The 23,226-nt window shown below is 50.0% G+C and overlaps 3 protein-coding genes across 6 annotated transcripts in view; 2 read left to right on the top strand and 1 right to left on the bottom strand.

The window, feature by feature from the left end:
- Positions 1 to 6,351, top strand: part of HAO2 (hydroxyacid oxidase 2) — a 98,003-nt gene extending 91,652 nt beyond the window's left edge. For all 3 annotated transcript variants that reach the window (XM_079761488.1, XM_079761487.1, XM_079761486.1), the window contains 4 exons: positions 278 to 487; positions 2,165 to 2,323; positions 2,645 to 2,714; positions 6,220 to 6,351. In XM_079761488.1, coding sequence (XP_079617614.1) covers positions 278 to 487; positions 2,165 to 2,323; positions 2,645 to 2,714; positions 6,220 to 6,275 — 495 coding nt within the window. In that variant the 3' untranslated portion in view covers positions 6,276 to 6,351. The remainder of the gene's footprint in view (positions 1 to 277; positions 488 to 2,164; positions 2,324 to 2,644; positions 2,715 to 6,219) is intronic.
- The window catches only part of ZNF697 (zinc finger protein 697), a 58,066-nt gene that overhangs the window by 2,780 nt on the left and 32,060 nt on the right, over positions 1 to 23,226 (bottom strand). The window lies entirely within an intron of this gene.
- Positions 9,322 to 21,586, top strand: HSD3B2 (hydroxy-delta-5-steroid dehydrogenase, 3 beta- and steroid delta-isomerase 2). 2 transcript variants are annotated; one of them, XM_079761485.1, is made up of 4 exons: positions 9,323 to 10,016; positions 10,195 to 10,346; positions 12,105 to 12,269; positions 14,770 to 21,586. In XM_079761485.1, exons 2-4 carry the CDS (start codon positions 10,202 to 10,204, stop codon positions 15,579 to 15,581), a joined length of 1,122 nt encoding a protein of 373 aa, XP_079617611.1. In that variant the 5' UTR covers positions 9,323 to 10,016; positions 10,195 to 10,201; the 3' UTR covers positions 15,582 to 21,586. The 2 variants fall into 2 exon arrangements, with proteins under 2 accessions (XP_079617610.1, XP_079617611.1); XM_079761484.1 differs by having other exon boundaries at positions 9,322 to 10,346.

Below are 23,226 nucleotides of genomic sequence, written 5' to 3'. Positions count from 1 at the left end.
CATGGGGACTGTGTCTCAGCTGTCTTGTGTCCCCAGATCCTGGCATAAGGGGACAGGGAAACAATAATGGTTAATGAATAAACAATTGAAGTATAAAATTATCTTTGTAAAGAAAAGGAGCTAGAAGTGGGATTGGTTTGATAGCTCCTCTTTTCAAGCTCCTAACTGCTTCTTTTCCCTTATCATTCACTAGCTTTCTGAATGTGCCTCATCTCTGGAACGGATCAAGCAGTGTTGAAGGAGTTCAGGACTAAGGTTTCCCTTTTATCCCCCACAGAGAAACTCAATGCCGTATCTGCAGATGTCTCCCATTGACTCATCCTTCTGCTGGGAAGATCTCTCCTGGTTTCGGACCATAACTCAACTGCCCATCATCCTTAAAGGGATCTTGACAAAAGAGGATGCAGAGTTAGCTGTGAAGCACAATGTGCAGGGCATCATTGTTTCCAACCACGGAGGGAGGCAACTAGATGACGTTCCTGCTTCTGTAAGTAGGAGGACCTCAGAGGGAGGGTGTGTGTGTGTGTGTGTGTGTGTAGAGCAAGGTGCTCTGTGCACCGTCCCCTCTCTCTTACCACATATGTTGGTATGTGTGTACATTTTAAAGATTTTTTAATACCCTATTTTTAAAATATATTTTTATTGATTTCAGAGAGGAACAGAGAAGGGGAGAGAGATAGAAACATTAATAATGAGAGAGAATCATTGATCGGCTGCCTCCTGCACGCCCCACACTGAGGATCAAGCCCCCAACCCAGGCATGTGCACTGACTAGGAATCAAACCGTGACCTCCTGGTTCATAAATCGACACTCAACCACTGAGCCATACCAGCCAGGCTAAGGACTTTTAATGATAGCCTCAAGTGTACCAGGCTGTTTTTATACACTTTACATTTATTATCCCTAAATCTCACAAGTCCTGCAAGGTGGGTATTAGTATCCGCAGGTTGCAGAATGGGGTGCTGGAGTTCATAGGCGTTAAGTAACATCTCCAGTTCTCACAGTTAGTAAGTCATTGCGGTGGGTTTGCTGTTAGAGGTGTTTCCGAAGCACTGAGATCCCTGCCTCCGGGAAGAAGCACTCAGCGGGAAGGTCGCCTGACTGCATGGATTGCAACCTCACATTTTCTCAGATGACTCAACCCAGCAAGGAACAGTGTATCACTTATGCTGATAGATAACCGTCGTTCTCAATACAACTTTAAAATGCCCCCTGAATCCTTTGTAAACATTTAGGACACTCTGTAATTTTTCCCATAAAATGAATTTATGTCCCTTAGATATAGAGTTTGGGGAAAGAAAATGAAGAGGAGAGAGGCAAGGCAAGAACATCTAAATTGGAATTAATTGTTGCTTTATCTTCATGAAGATACATATTTTCAAGATATATATTTTCATGAAGCTTATTTTCTAGATTCTTCTATTGCGGCTTGACTCATTTGAAGAAAGTGGATTTTTTCTCTATTTTTAGCCTTTTTACTATATATGTAGAACATGTGCAGTGCAATTATAAAATATACAAAAGCCAAAAAAAGATAAAAAGTACCCCTATTTTTATCACTATCATTAATGGCAATATTTTTGGAATTATTTTTATCAACTGTGTAATGCACATACAACATTTCAGGTTTAAAAATGATACATAATATTTTTAATTTTCTTCTTTTCACACAAATATATTAAGGGCATCATATTATTTCAATATATATGCTCCTCTTATTTTTAATAGTATGAATGGACAGTTTATGATTTTTTTAAATTTACTTTCCAATTGCACTTGACATACAATATTACATTAGTTTCAGGTGTACAGCATAATGATAAGACATTATCATTACAATATTATTGACTATATTCCCTAGGCTGTACTCTACATTCCTGTGACTACCTTTATAACTGGCAATTTGTGCCTCTTAACCATAAAAGGATGATTTATATAACAGACTTGCTATTGTTGAACATCTCTATTGCTTCTAGCTTCTGCTACTTTAAACAATGCCTCAGTGACCACCCTTAAAGTTTTAGCACATTCTCAATAACTCCTGTAAGACAAACTGCAGGAAACACAAAAGCTACAGGTTTAGACTCCTGGTCCTCGCCCATGCTGAGGGCCCGCTGTCTCCATGCTCTGAGTCAACCTCGGGCCGCACGTGCTCTGCTCCAGGTGGACGCCCTGCCAGAAGTGGTGGCTGCCGTGAAAGGGAAACTGGAGGTGTACCTGGACGGCGGGGTCCGGACGGGCAACGACGTGCTCAAGGCTTTGGCCCTGGGGGCGAAGTGCGTCTTCCTGGGGAGACCAGTCCTGTGGGGTCTTGCCTGCAAGGTGAGACCAAAGGGAAAACCAACCCGGAGATACCACGTTTCTCACTCCTTTGCATGCGTTTCTGTGGTCTAGCCCCCAAGCTTAACCATTTTTCCAGGTGCCGCGGGTTCCTGAAGGAGGGTTACACCTGGCCCGCACCTCCAGGCTTCCTCTGCAGCACGCTGCACATTTTCAAGAGCTCTCACCCCTTCTCCTCTTGGTGTTTCTTTGTTTCACAGATACCCCATGCTCCTCACCACGTCTCCATGTCTCTAAGCACACCTAGAATTTATATTCAGTTCATGGTCACAATGTTCCTTCATCTCTCTCTCTCTCTCTCAGGGTGAACATGGTGTTGGGGAAGTTTTGAACATTTTAAAGGATGAGTTCCACACTTCCATGGCCCTTACAGGTGAGTGTGTCCAACTCTCTTCCTGATTTGAAAGCGGGAGGTCTAAGGAGCAGGAGGGTGGCCCCCCTTCTAGCCACCTCTCCCCAGCCTGGGGATGCCAGCAGAGACAGCAGGAAAGAAATGTCCCTGACAAAGATCTGTCTTTGGTACATCTTAACCATGAAAGCACAGTTTAGATAACAAACTTGCTACTGTTGGACATCTGGATTGCTTCTAAGCTTCTGCTATTTTAAGCAATGCATCAGTGAGCATCCTCAGCGCTTGAGCACATTCTCAGTTACCTCTGTAAGACAGACTGCAGGAAACACAAAAGCTCATACTTCCTGGTCCTCGCCCCCTGAGAGCCCTGCTGTCCCGTGATCGAGGTGTACAAAGGTAAACGTAGTGTCACGTTATGGGAGCGAGGCCTGCAGGTTACTCTGGACTATTCAGATCCTATCAGGCTCTCTGGATGTGGCTCTGGGTGTCATTGTAAAACAGTACTCATGACTGTGAATAGTCAAGAAATTATGTCGAAGAGGAAGTACAGAGGGACCCAGGAGAGATAGAAACAGGAGAAGGAGAAGTATTGTCCCCTGTAACCACAGACAGCAAGACAAACGTGTCTCAAAATTACATGGGTTTCGGTCAAAAATGAAATTATTGTGAAGTGGTGCTCATAAGAACTTCTACGTTTTCAGCAAAGCCTGGAGTCCCAGTGGTTCCCACGAAACAGTGGTTCCCAACTAATGGTGGTGACTTTCCTCTTCAGGGGCCTTTGGTTTGGCGTTTTTAGTTTGTATTTTTCTAATTCTAAGTAACTCAATTCCAAATGACCCAACGTCGCCGAGTTCCTCCCATGAGGGAGGGGAGGGCACACGTGTGAACTGAGAGCATATTGGGAGCCGCAGGGGAGGGGTGGGAAGACCTGCAGGTCTGTGGATTCCAGGAGGCTGAGATGACTGTCCTTCTCCCACATACCCGCCCCCCCCCCACCCTTCTTGCAAACTGATGTCCAAACTTCTTTTCACAATAGCCTGATGGGAAACTCTCGATAACAAAGCTTCATCATGCCACCAAAGTGAACACCTGTTCACCACTCCTATGTTCATGGCCGCCGGAAACTATTTCTGAGACAGAGTGGAACACCTTTTGTAACGGGCCAGGAAAAAGGAAAGGAAAAACAGGATTATGGGCACTTTTGTGCCCGACTCTTTGTACTCCTCTCCCTTCTAACTGTTCTACAGGGAGACTGTATTGCTTTAAGTGTATAGAAACAGCAGTAATCACAACCAAACAAGGGGCAGAGAAGAGGGTTCGAGAGGAAGGGAAAGAATAGGAAACAAGACTAAAGGGCATCCCTGGGCATCCTCTGTTTAAGAGACGCTGCTCCAGCTAAGACTCCCCACCCCAGACTCCTCCCTTGAGAGAGGGGATCTCAGGTTGGGGGCTGTGCATTTGATGGAACTCAGCAAAATACAGAATCATAGTGTGCAACCCAGAAATTGTCACTCCCCATTCCTTCCCTGCACAAGGCATGTAAGACAAAATTGGTGCCCAGGAGGCAGCCGGTCAATAATCACCTAATTCCCCTGGAAATGTGTGGTATTTCCCCCTAATATCTCTGTGACATCACAGCCCTGGGAGGAGAACCCTATGAACACTGTTGCTGAAAACAAAGGAAGTTGGAAAGTATTGGTTTTCCACCTGGGAGACCAATTTTCTGAAATTTTTATATTTACAAAAAGGTTAAAATGATTTGTCTTGAAAAACAAAAATGTCCACATATAAATCCCATCATCTGAAGGCTGCACAGACCTCACTAAGTTCTCATCCCTCATTGACGTAAGAGCATCCGAAGCTGTAGAGAATTTTTGTAAAGATTTATTTGAGCCAAACAGAGGGTACGTACGCCTGGACGCAAGAGAGGAGAATGTTTCAAGAGAGATAAATTTCCAACAGAGATAAGTGCTTCCAAGAAAAAACAGTTTGCCAACTTCCTTTACGCATTTGGAATTAAGGAGGGAAGATCACGTGACGGTGGGAGAAAGCAACGTGGGGGTGGGTTACATGACAGTTAACACTACCTGCTCTCTCGCGGGTGCTGGCTTCTGAGAAGAGGCATTGAGGCCTTGCCTGAACCTGGAGGCACAGAAAGCATGGACAGGGCTGCTGAGGGCAAAGATCAACCTTTTACTAAAGAAGTTATATGTATGATTGCCCACCATGCTCTGCCCAGCTGGGAATCTATGATCAGATCACCCTGTGAGGTTACTTTCCATACCCCCCATTTTTTCAGGTCCACAGTTTAACTACTCTTTTTCCTGCGGCACATCACCACAGTCTATCCTGGCATCTCTGTGCTCCGGGAGTAGGTCTGCCTGCTTGGAAGTCCCACTGTTCTCTGCCCTGTGGAAGCCCAAGGCTCTCGAGATCACTGTCCCTCCTGGGAGAGCCGCCGTGGCCCGAACAGTGGCTTCTGCTGAATCAGCCCAGCGTACGGGCTCTGTATGCGCAGTCACCCAGGCAGGCAACTCCTTCCTCTGTTTCCACTCTTAGGAAAAGACCCTCTTTTGAGTCATATTTTTTGTAACACATTTTGCTGAAGTTATGTTTGGGGAGGTGAAGGTGCATACATCAGAGGCACAGAAAGAAATTCCAGGCGAACATTACACATCCTGTTGTTCAATTCTAGCAGCCTTCTCATCGCCAGGGAGATTTCACTGCTTCCTTCAGCCCTCAGTTCTCCAGCCCATAAGCCACACAGGTCCTCTCCCCCTCCTCTTCTACTTTTTAAAATATATTTGTATTGATTACGGAGAGGAAGGGAGAAGGAGAGAGAGAGAGAGAAACATCAATGATGAGAGAGAATCATTGATTGGCTGCCTCGTGCACGCCCCACACTGGAGATCGAGTCTGCAACCCAGGCATGTGCCCTGACTGGGAATCGAACCGTGGCCTCCTGCTTCATAGGTCCACACTCAACCACTGAGCCACCTCGGCCAGGCCTCTTCTACTTCTTATCTGAAGTCACTTTCTGTAGCCGCCGTGTGTAATCTCAGCTACCATCCTATTTGCGTTCTAATGAGGACCCTTTACTGCAGAGGGGGTTTCACTTTTCAGAACTTCTCCTTAGAAGGCCGTTGCTGCATGAAATACCCCATCTCCTAAGCTGTCCCTGAGTCATTTCCTCCTAGACAGACACGTCCTACCTGAGCCTATCAGGACCGAGATCCAGGTGAAGGGTATCTACTGCACACACGCATTGCTGAAAAAATGCTAAAATGTTGTTTTTACGTTTTTGTCATGCCATTTTGACATGGCTGCCAAAAGAGGACCCTAGCACAGGCTCCTGGAATAATTCCCGAGGCAAACAGAATGACATCATTCGTTCTGGATGCGTAATATTGCCTTGGGGTGAGCACCAGCTCCAGTCGGGGCCTGTTCCCATTGGCTCATCCACACCACGATGGGGCGGGATTCTGGTGCCGAGAGAAAGGAGCTTTTGAACCCCTTGTTCTCTTAGGCTGCCGGTCGGTTGCTGAGATCAATCAGGACCTGATCCAGTTCTCCAGGTTGTAACGAAAGAGCTGGGGACAGGACTGCCGAGGTGGCCCACGGGAAGACCAAACCAGAGCCTGTGTGTGACGCCATCCTGCCCAGGCCCTGTCCTATCCAGCGGCTCAACCACTTCACCCCGCACCTCCTCCTCTGCCTCACTGCTTTTTATATGCTGTTCTCTCGCCTGAAATCCCCCTCTGGAAGGAAAGGGCGGGTCAATGATGACTGACTAGTGGATGAAATTCTTGCATATCCTCTACATCTCTATGAAACATCTATGGGCACCTGCATTCTGGACAGAAGAGCGATATATATAAAGTATCCTCCCAACAAAAATCATTCCCCTGTCTAAAAATAACAGGGAAATAATAGAGTTTAAAGCGTAGGCTGTGGAGCCATGCAGACAAGGGATTAATAGTCAGGACTGCTACTGACAGACTGGCTGACTTGGGGAAGGTTTTCAATATCTCAGTGTTTTCTTGGCCTACTCCCCGGCCTCATCCCCGTCACCCATTAGGACGCAGCATCACATACAGTGGGGCGTGGGGCACTTCGTAGACCTTCATTCTCTGGAATTTCACTTCTAGATCTCAGAACTCTGCCTCAGACACCATTAGTGTCACGTCCACAACTTTGGTCTCATTATTCTCTTCACATCAGAAATAAGAGAATATCTCAGTACCAAATTGTCCTTTGTGGTGCAAAAGAATGAATAACAGCCTTGAAAATACAGTTTGAAACCAGAGAAATCATTGGTAGAATAACATCCACTCTTTTAACCCCTTCACAATCTCACAAGTCAGGTTTGTTTTTGTTTTTTTCATGCTTGTTAGACAGACATGAGCAGAGCAAGACAATGGACCAGGAACAGAGACTCCCCAGGGCAGAAAGCCTGGATGCCTCGCGAGGGGCAAAACTGGGAAAGCAAGAACCTTGTCCCCAGGTAACTTGTCCTCCCCTAGCATATCTCTGGTCATGAGCATATCTTTCATAGCGCTGGTCGGGCAGTTTAGACCCCCTAACCTTTTCCTCCTAAAGATAACATCTAGGCCTCAGTTATAGTTCAGCTCCAGGCCCAGAAAAGCAGCAAAACCAGATAAGTGACACCATGGCTGCCTCCGGACCAGCTACATTAGCTAATGACCCCTGCCCTGGCACCTGAGCACCCAGTGGAGACCACACCCCTGGAAGAGCACAGGAGGAAAGATAATGGATATTCTGTTCAGACCCTCCCCGGGGACCTCCCCTAAGATTCCCACCGGCAGGAGAGGGAGAAGTATGGTCAGGACAAAGGACCCGGTGCACACTCTCCCCCAGAGCCATTCCCTCCCCCTTCTTCCCTTTAAGTGACCCCACAAGACTTGCAATGAGGGGAGCAATGGGCAGTGGCATTGCTACCCCCCTGAGCCTGTCTCCAAGGCCGGCTGTTCTCTGACTTCTCAGTGAGCCAGAGCAGCCCACCCTATACTCATCTGTTGCTGCTTCTATGCCCTTCCTTGTGTCACTGTCCTAAGTATATTTTTGCTGCCATCATAGACCCAGTGCCCTTCGGCTATCCCCAGCCCCCAGCCCCTTTCCTTAAATAAACTCAAATCTCCTTTATCCACGTCTGAGATGGCTATTCAGTCTGCCCACACATCACCGACTTTAACCTTTCGATGCTCTGATTATCTTACTGGCTGGTGAACTTGTAAAATTCCCAATTTTCTCTGTAATAACTTTACTTACAAGGGCTTCTAAGCAGGCATGATGGCCAGTCCTGAAATCACCAGCTGGGCGCTTGACGGAGTCATTCCAGATTGGTTTGGGGTAAGAGTGATCATCATGATAGCATGTTGTGCACAGAATGGAGTTCACTGACATTATAGGAGAATCTAGCATAAATCCTCCGTGTACTTCTACCTGGGTGTCAACTATACTCTTGGTCATGGACACACGTGTGTTATTTTTGAAGTCGTTTTTCCTTCTGGACTCAGATGGCTAGATCCAAGAGTCCAAGGAAAAGGAGCAAAGACATGATAAAGATACTGCCAGAAGGCTGTGCTCAGGAGGGCCTCCTCGGCCCCTCAGAATGCCCTGTGTTAGAATGCACGGTGACCTTCTCCACTGGAATGTGTTCAACAATGGAATGGAATACTTGGTATCTAAGAGATAAGCCCTCATTCTAATAAAGAGAGTCAGCTTTGAAGCCACTCCAGGGTCAGGCTGCCTGACTGAGATTCCCGAGTCACTGTCCTCGAGATGTTTGGCAAGACTACAAACATCGCTATCTTCTTCTGTTAAACAATAATACCAACCCTTTCGGACTGACATTGTGAAAATTAAATGGCAGGAGGGACTTCTGTTTCCTAACCCAGGATGTGAGGAGCTTAGAGGTCTCCACTCGTAACAAGAAGTCAAAAGCTGAACAAACTGAAAATTAACAACTCTGCTCAGTCCCTCCGAAAAGTGAGGTCACAGGGCACACCACTGCCCCCCATTGGAGAGACAGGCAGACCCAGGGAATCACAACTTACCTGAGCAGGAATCTGTGAACAAGCCTCCATGAAAGTCATATAGTAGGAAACCTGAGCTGTAATTGTCGAGTTGACCAGTCTGAAAGTTAAAAACTCCAGGGGGGGCCCAATCACAGGAGGCCCCCGACTTCTGTTTTACCTCCGGGAACTCTACCTGGTTTACCTCCTGGTTCTCTCAGTGAGGATCAGAGAAGCCTCCCCTAGAGCTTCCAGCAGGAGGAGGGGAAAGGAACCATTCTGAAATGTGCCCACCAGAGCTCCCTGCTCTTAGCAAGGCCCGCCCTCAAGAGAAACTATTTCAGCAGACCCTAACCTACCCGGGAGGTGGAAAATACCCAATCCAGCCCCCCTATAGCCACCCCGTCCCATGTAAGGGGGACGGTGGGGGACCAGGAAGCACTGGTCAGGTTCACCAAAAGACTGAGACCTAACCAAAGGACTAAAAACACTAAGACGATCAGAGTCCTGGACTGTTTGTGTATCCTTCCATCCATTCATTCATTCATTCAATAACTTCCTATTATGTGTCAGATACTGTGCTAATCCTTATGGGGATATAAAGATGTATAAAATATAAACACTAGTCAAACATGCAACAGTTTTTGAACACAACTAGACCCCTAATCTCATGACACCAGGCCATAGAAGTGGGCGGTTATCACTGGATAGCTTCCCCCAGACCTCTCCAGCGGGGGAGGCAAAATTGACATCTGGATATATTGGGTGGGAAAGAAAGTCACCTCCCGCACAACATAGTGATTGGAGCTGCTGCCACCATTGCAAATGTCTCAACGTGGCAAAATGGCAGCATTTCCAGCCACGCCCTGAGAGAGGAGCTGGGGACTACAGTGACCCCTCCCCAGGTGTATCTACTTCACAGGCACAAACCCCCTCTGTGCTGGGAGACACCTCCTAGTCGCCCTGGAATTCACAGATTGTGGGCCCCCACAGCCAGAGCCACCTGCGGGTGTCCTGCTGTGGGTGGCACCGAGCATCTTTATCGCTGTGGCCTTGGACCTGGCCTTCTCTTCCTCTGCCTCGGAGCGAGAGAAGATAGACGCTCAAGCTGAAGTCCCGCACTTGGTGGTAGGAGGGGTCCTGGGACGGGAATGAGCAATGAATATGTAGTAGATAGAGTCCAAGATAAAAAGGCCGAGCCAGAGGGGACGGCGCAAATCTCCAGTCTTCCTTCCAGGGACAGGCTCAGAACTCGGGCTCTTCCATCTGCCTTTTAGCAATCCAACAGGTGAGAGCTTTTTAAATCTTTCTCCCAAGTGGTCGTGGTGCGGAGGGGTCGGGGGAAGAGAACGGAGGTGTGCACCTGTAACCACCTGGCCTCTGTTGGGGGCCTTCTTCACGGTGGGCCTCTATCCCACCTGCTCCCCAGCTTCCCGGTTTCTGGAGAGCACCCTCTCGGTTCCCAGGTGTGCCATGGCTGGGTGGACCTGCCTCGTGACGGGCGCAGGAGGCTTCCTGGGGCAGAGGATCGTCCGCTTGTTGGTGGAGGAGGGAGAGCTGCAGGAGATCCGGGCGCTGGACAAAGTCTTCAGACCGGAATTGCGGGAGGAATTTTCTAGTAAGTGAACTTGGGTCATTGGAAAATGGCAAAGCTAAACTTGAACCTAGGCAGTCTAGCCTCAGAGTCTGTGCTCTTAACCACTAGTTTGCCTGAAAGGTTTCCTCTGGGCCTCCCTCCCACCCAACTCACACCACACAAGCAACCGCATATTCAGCCTCGCCAAGTCCTCGGAGCCATGGCTCCACCACCGGGGTTTCCACAGCGCCCTCTCCTGGCGTCTCTGCATCCCTGCAGGCTAGTGGGGTAGGTAGGAGTTCTTCCCTCTCTTGGCTTGGGATTTCTCCCCTCTTCTGCTGCCTCCCCCGCCCCCCCACCCCCACCCCCCAATATATTGAGTCCATTGACCCAGTCTACTGAAGGCAGCAGCAAACAACAGGCAGAGGAAGGGAGGGGAGAAAGCAGAGGTGGAGCCCTCATCAGAGAAAGTTTAACTCTCAGGGGCTGACTTTTAGCAGCTTCTCTCCTGCCTTTCCCCTACTCTGGGGTCTTCTTGGGGGCAGAGCCAACTTGGCAGACACTTCAGGAGAGCAGATGGGTGTTCCCAGTGGTGACCTAGGAAGGAGATTCTCCGGCCCTGAATTTCCCCCTCTGAACTGTCTCACTGTTCTCTGGCCCCCATTGCCAATTTTAATTCAAGAGACTTCTCACTCTGCCCCAGAAATGGGCCAGTCCTGCACGTGGGTGGCCAGGGAAGGTGAGCAAGGCTGAAGGAGGGGGGAAGGCTGAGTCACTGTAAGTGTGACTTAGACCTGCCCCTTCCCCTTGGAGCCGCAGTTCCCTCGCTTGTAAAGTGGGCATCAGAATGCCAGTCTCATGAGACAGCTGTGAAAGGAAGTCAGGAAACTAGGGGAGTCGAGTGCAGAGTGGGAAGCACAGGATAAAGGCAGGTGTTTATCCAAACGGCAGGTAGCGCAGCGCTGGGTCACTCCCGTGGGCGTCAGAGGAGCCGAAGGCCCTGCCGTGGTCGCTGCTGCCCTCGGCTCCGGGCCTGGGAGCTCTCATTCGGCAGACATCTGCTTTTGATGGCCCCTAATGAGAGCTTGGGCTCATCCTAAATTCCCCGCCCATGGTTCCCCCAGCCTCATGGTGCCTGAGACTTTGACTTTTCCTCTCAGCCCATCTCCAGTGAGAACCAGAACCCGCCACGGTGGGTCTGCACGTCCAACCTGTGCCTCCCGCCCCGTCTCTGCCCAGTGCAGCTGCTGGGACCCTGGCTCCCGTGCCCCCCACCTGAACTTGGGAGCAGACATTCAGATTGCTCCCTCCACCGCTTTGCTTTCTCTCACACCCTCCCCACAAGCCACTGCGGCCCGGGTGAGCTTCCTACACAACTCTGTGCACGTTTCTCCACTTATTCCAAATCCATGCGCGATTCCCATTCCCTACAGAATGAAATCCGAATTCTGTCCTCTTTATGTCCACTCTCCGCAGTCACCCCACTCTCCTCAGTGAATGGGTCACTTCCCACGAGTCCTTTGGACAGTTTAGTGTTCTGGGCACGCTTGACTCCTCACTGCTCACGTTCTTTTTTGGAATGAGATGCGTGGAAACAGATGTCTGCTATTTCCAATAAACGCTACACATTCTGATCTCAGTGCTTCGGATGACTTGTCCCCCTGTGGAATGTGCCTCCCTCCCTCTCCGTGCCCTTCCCCCCGCCCCCCCTTGTCCTTGGAGACCTGGGTGAAATGCCACCTTTATCCGGAAACTCCCAGATCCAAGATGCCTCCCAGTGACCTGACGGTGTTCACACAGAGCTCCAGAGCCAGAGCAAGCTGACCTTGCTGGAAGGAGACATTCTGGATGAACAGTTCATGAAGAGAGCCTGCCAGGGCACCTCGGCTGTCATTCACGCCGCCTGTGTCATTGACGTCTTCAATGTCATTCCGAGAGAGACCATCATGAACGTCAACCTGAAAGGTACTGTATCCTCTGGAGGAGGTGGAGTGGGGTGGGCAGGCGAGGCTGGGAGACCAGGACAAGGTAGGGAGGAGCAGCCCAGTGCTGACCACCTGAGATCTGTGCTTCTGCTTAGCACTGCCAACCGAGAGAGTGCTGGCTGTTGTCCTCAGGGGTTTTTGTTGTTGTGGTGGTTTTAATGTTTTAGTGATTTCAGAGAGAGAAAAGGAGAGGGAGAGAGAGAAACATCAATGATCAGAGCATCGTTGATTGGCTGCCTCCTGCACGCCCCCTAGTGGGGAATTCAGCACACCGCCTGGGCATGTGCCATGACCAGGAATCAAACCGGGACTTCTCCATTCATGGGTCGATGCTCAACCACTGAGCCACACCAGCCAGGTGTCCTCAGGTGTTTAGATGAGAAAACTAGGGCTGAGAAAGGCTAAGTAACCTCCAAGGCCCCATGAGCCAGAGAGGGAGAGCTAGAATTTAAACCCACAGCGGTGTGACGGCAAAGGCCGCAGAAGCTCTTTCTAGTGCTGCTCCCGTGAGAGGGAACTAAACTCCAACCTCCAACACTTGACACCCAACCACCTCCCCTGGGCTGGAACCGGGCCTCCCAGCTGCTTCCTTAGTCACCATTTTAGCCCTCCCGTGTGGCTCTAAGGCGGTGGTCACACGGGGTGGGGGGTGGGGGGGGCAAGAACCAAGGGCTCTGGGATGAGGGGGCCCCACGTCAGTCAGAAGCGATGGGCCTCAGCTCTGGGCCGGATTCCCTGGGCGGGACTTCCTGTGCAGGATGAAGCTGGCACAGTGGTCTGGAACTACAGAATCGTGGGGCACTTGACGTCCTGTAACATCTTCTCAACAATAACGGTATCCCATTACCCATAACACCACTTCTTCATCCCACTACCAGGTCTCCTCTTAAAGACTAGTTCTAACCGGGTGTCAAAATACACCTTAGATCCTCAAACCTTAAAGGCCTGGTGGCTCTTTCAGAAGCGTGGCTTTCCAATCTACTTTAAATATAGATGCATTTGCTCGAGGGTTTGGCTTAAACCCCTCGTTAGCTTGCCGTTATATCGTCCATCTGATCCCTGGCGGCCAGCCTCTCCAGGACGACAGCACCCCATCTCCCCAGCCTCTCCAGGACAACAGCACCCCATCTCCCCAGCCTCTCCAGGACGACAGCACCCCATCTCCCCAGCCTCTCCAGGACGACAGCACCCCATCTCCCTAGCCCATCGGTCCTCTGTGCCCGGCACTCAGACTCCTTTTCTAAAGCAGTGTATGGCTTTGGGTTTCTAGCCAGAAACAGCACACTAACAAAAAAGACCCCTTTAGTTTCCCACGAGGCCACACCCCTAGTCACCCCCACACTGCAAGGAGGGGGTGAGAGTAACCAGTTTCTCGCCGTCAGCCCTCTCTCACAATTCCCACCCTTCACAGCTCCCAACAACAGGGGATTTGAAGTGATAAGTTGACTAAAAGCAAGGTCACTCCCAGGCTTAGGAAATACTTTGTGATGATTGTCATTTCCCCCTCTGCAGGTAAATTAGCTCCAAATATTCTCTGCCTCTAGATTTAAATTATTTTTAATTGAAGCTGTCTCTCCCCAAAATCAAACTCCACAATGTCCTTAAAAGGGATTTTTAAATGCAAAATAGAAAAATGATGCTTTGGCCCAGAGATTCCTTGTAGGGAGGGCGCTCTGGATTACTTCCGTTAGCTAAGATTCTACCCAACTAAAGGGATTCTGCCAGATCCTCCAGTTATTGATATTACCACCAGAGGGCGCCCCCTTCTGACTCTCTCGCAGGCTCAACGTGCAAGGCCAGTGCAGAATTACACAATGCTTAGTAGGAGGAGGGCTATCACCCCCACTTTTCATACCTGGGAAGGCACAGACAGAACTAGGGTTGGCCTTGTAGGGGACACACAATCAGGAGCAGAACCTGGATCTCCAGCTTCTCCCCAGAACCCACTAATTTGCTCAATGGCTCTCAAAGAAAGGTCCTTGTGACTACGTTTTTACTGGTCCTTAAAAAGAGAACAATACAAACAATTCAATATATATTTAAGAGTGTTTATTACCTATAAACCTGTGTGTGTGTGTGTGTGTGTGTGTTTGAGATGAGAGTCCTTTAACTGTTCTCTTTTGCCTAGGAACTAGGACTGCCCATATTCTGAGAGTATAGCCTCCTAATTTATTTTAAAATAGCCTGCCCCTAATAGTAGGGATGAAAAATGATCATTTGCTAATGTCCAGGAAAATACGTCCTTTTCCAGAATCAGACAGAAGCACACACACAGGCCCATGACACCCAAAAGCCTAGACATTTTTGCCTCTTTTTATAGTTGCACTTTTCTGGGCGTTGGCATGTCAGCTCTCAGCCAGTGGGAGCATTCCCTCCTGGTCTGCAATGACCCCTCCCCCCGGGGGGGGAGGGTAGACATGGCCGGTGGGCGTGGTCCGTTGGGTTATTGCCCCACACTGACAGCGTGCTCCTGTGGGCAGGTACCCAGATGCTGCTGGAGGCCTGCGCCCAGGCCAGTGTGCCCATCTTCGTTTACACCAGCTCCATAGAGGTGGCGGGGCCCAACTCCTACAGGGAGGTCATCCGGAACGCCTGTGAGGACGAGCACCTGGAAACCACGTGGTCGGCCGCGTACCCGCACAGCAAAAAGCTGGCCGAGAAGGCGGTGCTGGCCGCGAATGGCTGGGCCCTTAAAAACGGTGGCACCTTGTACACTTGTGCCTTAAGGCCCATGTACATCTATGGGGAGGGGAGCCCGTTCCTTTATGGCTTCATCGACCATGCCCTGAAGAACAATGGCATCCTGCCACACAACAGCAGGTTCTCCGTGGTCAACCCCGTGTACGTGGGCAACGTGGCCTGGGCCCACATTCTGGCCCTGAGGGCCCTGCGGGACCCCGAGAAAGCCCCCCACGTCCAAGGACAGTTCTACTACATCGCAGACGACACGCCGCACCAGAGCTACGACCACCTCAACTACGCGCTGAGCAGAGAGTGGGGCTTCTGTCTGGATTCCCGCAGGAGCCCGCCTGTTCTGCTGCAGTACTGGCTGGGCTTCCTGCTGGAAGTGGTGAGCTTCCTGCTCAGGCCCATCTACAGGTATCAGCCCCCCTTCAGCCGCCACACAGTGACCTTGTTAAATAGCGTCTTCACCTTCTCCTACAAGAAAGCGCAGCGAGATCTGGGGTACAAGCCGCTCTTCAGCTGGGAGAAGGCCAAGCAGAAAACCATGGAGTGGGTTGGCTCCCTGGTGGAGCGGCACCAGGAAGCCGCGAGAACCAAGGCTCGCTGAGGCGGACGGCGAGGGGGTGCATGTGGGTATTGTTAGCGGGTGGCTGTCAGTCTCCCCTTCTGGCTTCATACAGAAGGCGACATGGACCCAGGTCCTACTGCACCCCTGTTACAAGATGCCATGTCCTTGTCTTCTTCCTACCACCAGTCACCGGCCCAGCCTATTCCTTTCATTTCCTCTGCCAATTACAAAATCCTTTTTAAATTCCTATTCCTTTACACAACTTGGTGAAAAGAATAATAAATCTTTTCATGCCTAACCTGAAGGAGGTTGTGGTTTACGTGAATATATACCTTCCTCCTTTTGCCTCTATTTCCAGATGTCACCATCTCCTGTAAGAAAAACTGCATGGAACTGGGTATGTGCCCTGCCTGGGACACTCCAACCAGCTGAGCCACCCGGCCAGGGCAAAGCAGTTAAATTTTTTAATTCGTCATGGCCTTACCTCCCTCAGGGGTCTTTTAGTAAATGAGCCACTTACAGTCTACTGGCAAGATCCGACCACAGAAACACTGAACGCTTTTCCATCAGTCCAGGCCCAATCCCCACCATTCAATCAATTAGCTATCAAGTGTCTAGCATTCACTGGAGGTGGCAGAATTAAGCCTCTGAGCAAAGCCTGGATATATTGATTGCTAGCAGGTTACTTTTCCCTTATCTTGTTGGAAAATTTAAGACCATGGTCCTTTCTAATTAAAGTCTTACTATTGCTGGCTTGCAACCTCAATAAATGACACTGACAAGTGTAAAGCTATCACATGCAAATACCAAAAAAATGAAACAGATACAACATGACTTGACAATTTAGTGTTCACAGGTATTACTTGAGTTGGTCACTGGGACAGGGACAAAGAGGCATGCTTTCATTGATGCCTTCAGCACTAACGACAGAGTAGATGGACTTTTACAATGTTTACGAGAAGGGAAGGGGATACCTCACAGACTTAAGGTTCAGGGGCAAAGATGAGAAAAATAATCGAAGAAAACAGGTCAAATAATCGAAGCCTAATAGGTCACAACCCAAGCCTGACTCCCCAAGGCCAAGTCCCTGTGGAAATCCTGCTCACGCCCATTGTGCTTGCTGCCTCATCGTAACCCATTCAGAAATAATAAAGTTGAAGTTTATTTTTTTCTCTCTACTTTTTTACAAGACAAGCTTTGGATATTAAGAATTAATGACCTCTACATTTAAAAATCTCTTAACACTTTATGCATTAATGAAAATTGCTCCATCTATGTTGCACATGAATGGGACAGTATGGCAGGGTGGGTGGTTTTAAAAGAATTCTTAATCAAGGCTTTAGTAAAAAAGTGTAGTGTGCTATTATAGGTAAAATAATTATTAGTTGTTTTTCTTAAACTCTGAACTGCCCTATCATTCCTATACCATACATTGTACTTACTATGCATTGTATTAGTCTCAGGGCCCATAGCACAAAATTTAGAGTCTAAAAATTACTACATATATACAGCCCTGGCTGGTGTTGCTGAATGGTTAGAACGTCAGCCCCACACTGAAGGGTCTCAGGTTCAATTCCTGGTCAAGGTCATGTACCTGAGTTGCAAATTAGATCCCGCCCATGCTAGAGGCAGTCAATCCATGTGTCTCTCTCACATCAATGTTTCTCTCCCTCTCCCTACCTCTCCAAAATCAGTAAGAACATTTTTTAAATATTTGGAGGGTACAGTATTTAAGTATGCTAGTCAAATGCACTATGTGTTTAAAGCCCAATTTGTATGAAGAAATTAAACAGCCGTTTTACCCTTAATTTTCCAAATAAAATGTTTTCTTATCAACTTCTTAAACTCTAGCACAAATTTCAAGTTCAAATCTGTAAGATCATAAAAGACCTACACTCCTAAATAGGGGTATTCTCATTTAAATCCGACCCCTGGAAATATGGGCTATAATACTCCAGACTCACAGTCTTTCTCTTTTTTCCCTTCTATCTAGCACTTACTACTGCTTTCTGTCAGGCCTGACTCTCAAATATTGGCATTAACCTAAAATGCAGAACTAAATCTTTCTGGCACAGCCTTTCTGTCTGTGATCAGTAGTTCATGAACAATAAAAAAGGGTGATGTCAAAAAAGTTAAAAATAAAATAAAACCGCCGAAACTGGTTTGGCTCAGTGGATAGAGCGTTGGCCTGCGGACTGAAGGGTCCAGGGTTCGATTCCGGTCAAGGGCATGTACATTGGTTGCGGGCACATTCCCGGTGGGGGTGCGGGAGGGTGCGGGGGGCAGCTGGTCAATGTTTCTCTCTCATCGATGTTTCTGGCTCTCTATCCCTCTCCCTTCTTCTCTGTAAAAAATCAATAAAATATATTTTTTAAAAATAAAATAAAATAAAACCAACTGAGCGTACACACTGAAAGCCGCGAGGGCCAGGCAGCAGCCTCGCCCAGTTCTCCTCCCGGCCACCGGGAGCCGCACACTCCCCCGCCACCAACACCCGCACCAGCTCATCTTGAGCACCACGCCCCCGCGGACCCGACTGTCCCCCAGCCCTGGCCCCGAGGCCCGGCCCCCAGCCTGCTGACTCTTCACTGACCCGTTAGAGGGGCCCCCCTCCTCGAGGACCGCAGGATGTCCGTCATCACTTCCCCGCACCCCATGCGACGCGGACCTGCCTGAGAGCGACCTTAGCGACAGGAGCGGGCGCCCATCCCCGGGCCCCGCAGCGCCCTCTGCCGGCGCGGGCTGCGCTGCTGGACGAGGCGGGCAGGTGCGGCGGCAGCAGAGCGCTGAGCGCCAGGGTGGTTCACCCGCACAGCCGCCCGCGTGCCAGTACGGGTTCAACGCCTGAGCCTCCGCCCGCTGGACCCCAAGCGCCTCGCAGACCCTCCAATTCCGTTGCCTTTTTTTTTTTTTCATTCACAGATGGAGAATTTTATTATAAGGAGTCATGGATTGGAATACTGTCTATTTCTAAACTGGTGGCATCCTTTCAGATTTTAGCGTAGTTACTACACAGTTCTTGAGGCAGCTCTCTCTAGGTGTGGCATTGAAGATGATACCGTGAACAGAATTTAATGATTAATTTAAAAACTGGCATTTACTACCATCCGATGCTAATTTGACATAGACATAGTAAGAAAACAATGTTTGGGTTTAAATTTCGCCAACTAAAAGTCCTTCAGTAATACAAGTCATGTGATTATGGGCATATGAGGGAAATGAGTTACTCCTGTCTGCAACACATTCCATCCCCTTGGCACCCCTCCCTCTTCGTGCTTGCAGGAGTCTCCAGGTTTCCAGGGAGGGGTGCAGTGTCCCCCCGCTAGGCACCTGTCACGGTCCGGGGCGGTTGCTTATTAACCTGTCTCCCGGACTTCACTGTGGACTTTGGGAGGGCACCACGGGGACCCTGTACTGGCCACCTGTGCCCAGCTGTATCCCCACATCTGGCTCAAAGTCAACACTCAATCAACACAGGGAATGAAGGAAAGAAGGAAGGCAGTGTTCTTAAAGAAAGGGACTCTGGCCAGGAAAAAAAAACAGGATTATAGGGAGTGGAGTGAAGGTCGTCCAAGTACGAGTTGTCTCCTAAGAAAGACAAAGTTGTGCTCCACACCCCCCTGAGCTTGGCCTGAGAGCTCAGCGCTGAGAAAGGGGGAGGCGGAGGCACAGCCCCCTCGGGGCCAAGAAGGCGCGGAGCCAGGAGGCCGCCCTACCAACACATGTGTGACGTGGGGATGGGACAGGCAGAGGCAGGCTAAACCAGCACCCCAGCCGCCTGAGCCTTCTGTGGACCCCCTATAGTCCCAACCATCCAACCTCAGCTTGTGGAATGCGGGTCCTGCGCGAAGAGAGTGAAAATAGGTTCTCGTTCAAGTTTGCCGTCAAGGTGAGACAATTCCTTCACTTACCTGGGTCTGTTTCCTTATCTGCCGAGTGAAGGTGTGGCCCATTTCTAAGTTCTGTTCCCGGGGGCACTGGGCAGCTGTAGGTCGGTTGGGAATCCTTGGGCACCTCCATACTTCTGCAGCTAGCCTTGCCGATAACAGTCCTCCCCTTGAGTCTTGGTTTGTTAGTGGGAAGCCAAAGCTGGGAATGTGGCTTCCTAACTCTTCCCAGTCTCCTGGCACCTGCACCTCATCTGGGAAGGGGCTTAATACCCCTCTAGTTGTAGAGGACCAAGGCCAGGACCAACAGGACCCCCCCCAAATATCAGTTCTCTCCTGCCTCTGAGAGCACAAACCCATCCCGTTCTCCTTCTTTCGTGAAGCTATGGATTTAAGCCACGGGTGCTTTCCGAGCGGGTTCTAAGCTCTTTGACAACCGCTAGGCATCCGAGTAGGCAGAGTCCATGGAGATAATGCCTCCTGAAGAGGAAACAGAGGCCCAGAAAAATCGGAGCCTTGCTCAGGACCACAGCCAGTGAACACCAAAGCCCTCCCCCGCACTCTCCCCAGCACAGCAGGCCCTCGGAGGGACAGGCGGGCTGGTTCCTCGTTTCCTCCTCTGTCCCCGGGAAAGTGAAGGCCATGGCCTCCTCGCACCTCCTCCTCTCCTTCCCCAGGAGCTGGGATCCCAGAGGACACAGTCTGCATGTGAGCATCTGCCTCCCCCCTCCTAGGCTCCTGGGAGCTACCATACAACACCTCGGCCCCGTGACCACCTTGTTTCCTAACACCTGCACTGTCTGTCCTAAAGCTTCCAGGAACCTTCACATTTCATCTGGCTTGACCTTCTCCCCAGACCTCACACCGGCATCTTTCCACTGGGCAGGAAAGCCAAGATCAAGTCTACCTATCGTGCCGTCTACAGCTACAGCAACATTGGGCAGGGCCTCCCTCGGGCCAGGGGCCTCTGGCTATGAAGCAGTATCTGTGGCTCCTGCAATATCCACTCAAATCAACCCGGAGAGCAGTTAGAGCTGCTCCAGCCGAAGCCTGGACGTGGTCCTCATCTGCCGAAGGTCTGGTCTGACTCAGACACTTCCTAACAGTAGACCTAACAACAACAACAAAATGTGCCCTGGCCAGTTTGGTTCAGTGGCTAGAGCGTCGGCCTGCGGGCTGAAGGGTCCCGGGTTCGATTCCAGTCAAGGGCACATACCTGGGTTGCGGGCTCGATCCCCAGTAGGGGCATGCAGGAGGCAGCCGATCAATGATTCTCTCTCTCATCATTGATATTTCCATCCCTCTCTCCCTCTTCCTTCCTCTCTGAAATCAATAAATATATATTTTTTAAAAAATACATGTTCTTTAAAAAAAATAAGTCTAGCCCCCCTTGCTTCACAAGCCTTTCCAAGGTCACCCACCTTCCCCCGCCCAGCACAGCCAGGCAACATGGACACTGCCTGGATTGCAGCAGCAGTGACCCCAACCTACAGTTCACCCTGAGCCTTTGTGAAGGTTCCGTCTTGCCCAGGAATAATACGTGAAGCCTTATTGAGAAATTTCTCCTCTTCTCCCCTTATCCCACCAGGGCCAGACCCCCAAACTCATTCTTACAGTTTGCAAACTAATTCACTCCAAGGAAGCTGATTGTGATGCGAGGCAGGGAACAACATCAGCCTTCCCCTTCACCCCGCTGAAGTGCGAAACTCGTGAGCTTCCCCCCACCTCACATCTGTACCCCCAGCATCAGCGCTAACCCAGCACATGCCCACTCAGCATGTTTATGAATGAACTTCTTGGCGTCTCTGCTCTTAAAAGCCACAGCACTTAAGCGGGTAGGGCTCCTGTACCCAGGAAACATGTACGGGATCTTATGGGAACTTCCCTGCAGAAGAATCACTCCAGCCCTCGGGCCAGGGGAGGGATCTCGGGGGAAGATCTCCTGTGAATGAATGAACTGCTTCCACGGTATCCCTGCTCTCCAGTAACTGGTGAGGCCCAGGGCCGTCACCCCTTCATTTAGGATGAAACCCTCTACTCGTGTGGGAATGCCGGCTTGATCCGGCACACACACACGTATACCTTTTGTCAAGCACAAGGCAACTTGGTACGTGGAACACCTTGCCACCCACCTATGGTTTCCAAACCTGAGCCTCCCAGCTGCTGTGATGAGGCAGGTCACCGGGTGGACGCAGAGAGGGCGGTGAACAGGGGCCTGATCTCACTGGGGCAGCAGATGATTAAAAGCCACTGCAGTGTGCTTTGGGTTAGCAGAGGTGACCTTGAAAACAGGCGGGCGGCAGGGAACTGTGGTCTGCAGACACTTGGAGCTCTGCCCGGGGAAACAAGAGCCCGATGCTCGTCCCTTCACACCGGAGACCTGCTGGGCGTGCTCCGCTCCTTCCCCTCCCGGGGCAAGGGTTAGGAACCGCCCTTGCCCAGAGCAGCTGAGAACAGGAGTGAGGCACGGAGTTTGGGGTTGATAAGTGAGCCCAGGCAGCAAATGAAGAAACAGACTCATAGAAACAGAGCCGGGGGCCAAAACCGGTTTGGCTCAGTGGATAGAGCGTCGGCCTGCGCACTGAAAGGTCCCAGGTTCGATTCCGGTCAAGGGCATGTACCTTGGTTTCGGGCACATCCCCAGTGGGGGGTGTGCAGGAGGCAGCTGATCGATGTTTCTCTCTCATCGATGTTTCTAGCTCTCTATCCCTCTCCCTTCCTCTCTGTAAAAAATCAATTAAAAAAAAAAACAACAGAGCCCGGGGCTCCCAGAGGGGTGTGGGGCACTGGGTAAAAGAGGTGGAGGGACTAAGAAGCACAAATTGGTAGTTAGAAAATAGTCACAGGGATAATTACAGCATAGGCTACCTAGTCAGTAATAGTGTGATAGCTACGTGTGGTGCGGGAAATACTGAGGCGGGTACTGGGTAAAGCAGTGGTTCTCAACCTTTCTAATGCCACGACCCTTTAATACAGTTCCTCATGTTGTGGTGACCCCCAACCATAAAATGATTTTCGTTGCTACTTCATAACTTAGGCTCTACAGCAGCGGTTCTCAACCTGTGGGTCCCACAGGTTGAGAACTGCTAGCAGGGTCGCCTAAGACCATCGGAAAACACAGATATTTACATTACGATTCACAACAGTAGCAAAATGACAGTTATGAAGTAGCAACGAAAATAATTTTATGGTTGGGGGGGGTCACCACAACATGAGGAACTGTATTAAAGGGTCGCGGCGTTAGGAAGGTTGAGAACCACTGAGGTACAGTATTAAGCTGTACACCTGAAACCAATACTGTACATAATAATAATAAACATTTTTTAAAAAGCAGAAGGGGAGATGGCCGTCTGATTGACAGAGACCAACGAAGGAGGGCCCGCTGCAGCCCGCCACGGCCATCTGGCGTTATCTGGTGAACTTCAAAGAGCGGTGTTGTCCCTCGCCCCGACTGGTTGTCTGTAACCATTGGGGGAAGGCGTGTGTGGAAGGCAGGCCTACCGAGAGTCGACAGGCAGCCTCGCCTGTGCCTCCGCCAAGGCCTGCAGCAGAGGAGAGGATTGGAGACTTAGTCTTCCCGCGATGATGAAAGGCGGCACCTAACTGGTCCCGCACGCCTCCACCCGGCTGCCCGTTAAGATCGACGGGGAAGCGTTTGTAAAATTACAGGTAATTGGACTTTACCCCAGACCAATTACCCAATCTCTGAACAGTTTGGTTTTGTTTGTTTTTACAGCTTTCCAGGTAGTTCTACTGTGCAGTTAAGGCTAAGAAAACCTCGGTATTAGACTAATGAA

The sequence above is a fragment of the Cnephaeus nilssonii genome (assembly GCF_951640355.1).
Source record: "Cnephaeus nilssonii genome assembly, chromosome: 21".
In the NCBI taxonomy this organism is placed as follows: Eukaryota; Metazoa; Chordata; class Mammalia; order Chiroptera; family Vespertilionidae; genus Cnephaeus; species Cnephaeus nilssonii.
This window is presented reverse-complemented; position numbering and strand designations above follow the sequence as displayed.

Bases quoted from the DNA above. Each gene is read 5' to 3' on its own strand.
- HSD3B2 (XM_079761484.1), top strand. From the start codon at position 10,202: ATGGCTGGGTGGACCTGCCTCGTGACGGGCGCAGGAGGCTTCCTGGGG. The intron at 10,347-12,104 runs GTAAGTGAACTT...GTGTTCACACAG, and splicing joins ATTGCGGGAGGAATTTTCTA to AGCTCCAGAGCCAGAGCAAG. The intron at 12,270-14,769 runs GTACTGTATCCT...TCCTGTGGGCAG, and splicing joins CATGAACGTCAACCTGAAAG to GTACCCAGATGCTGCTGGAG.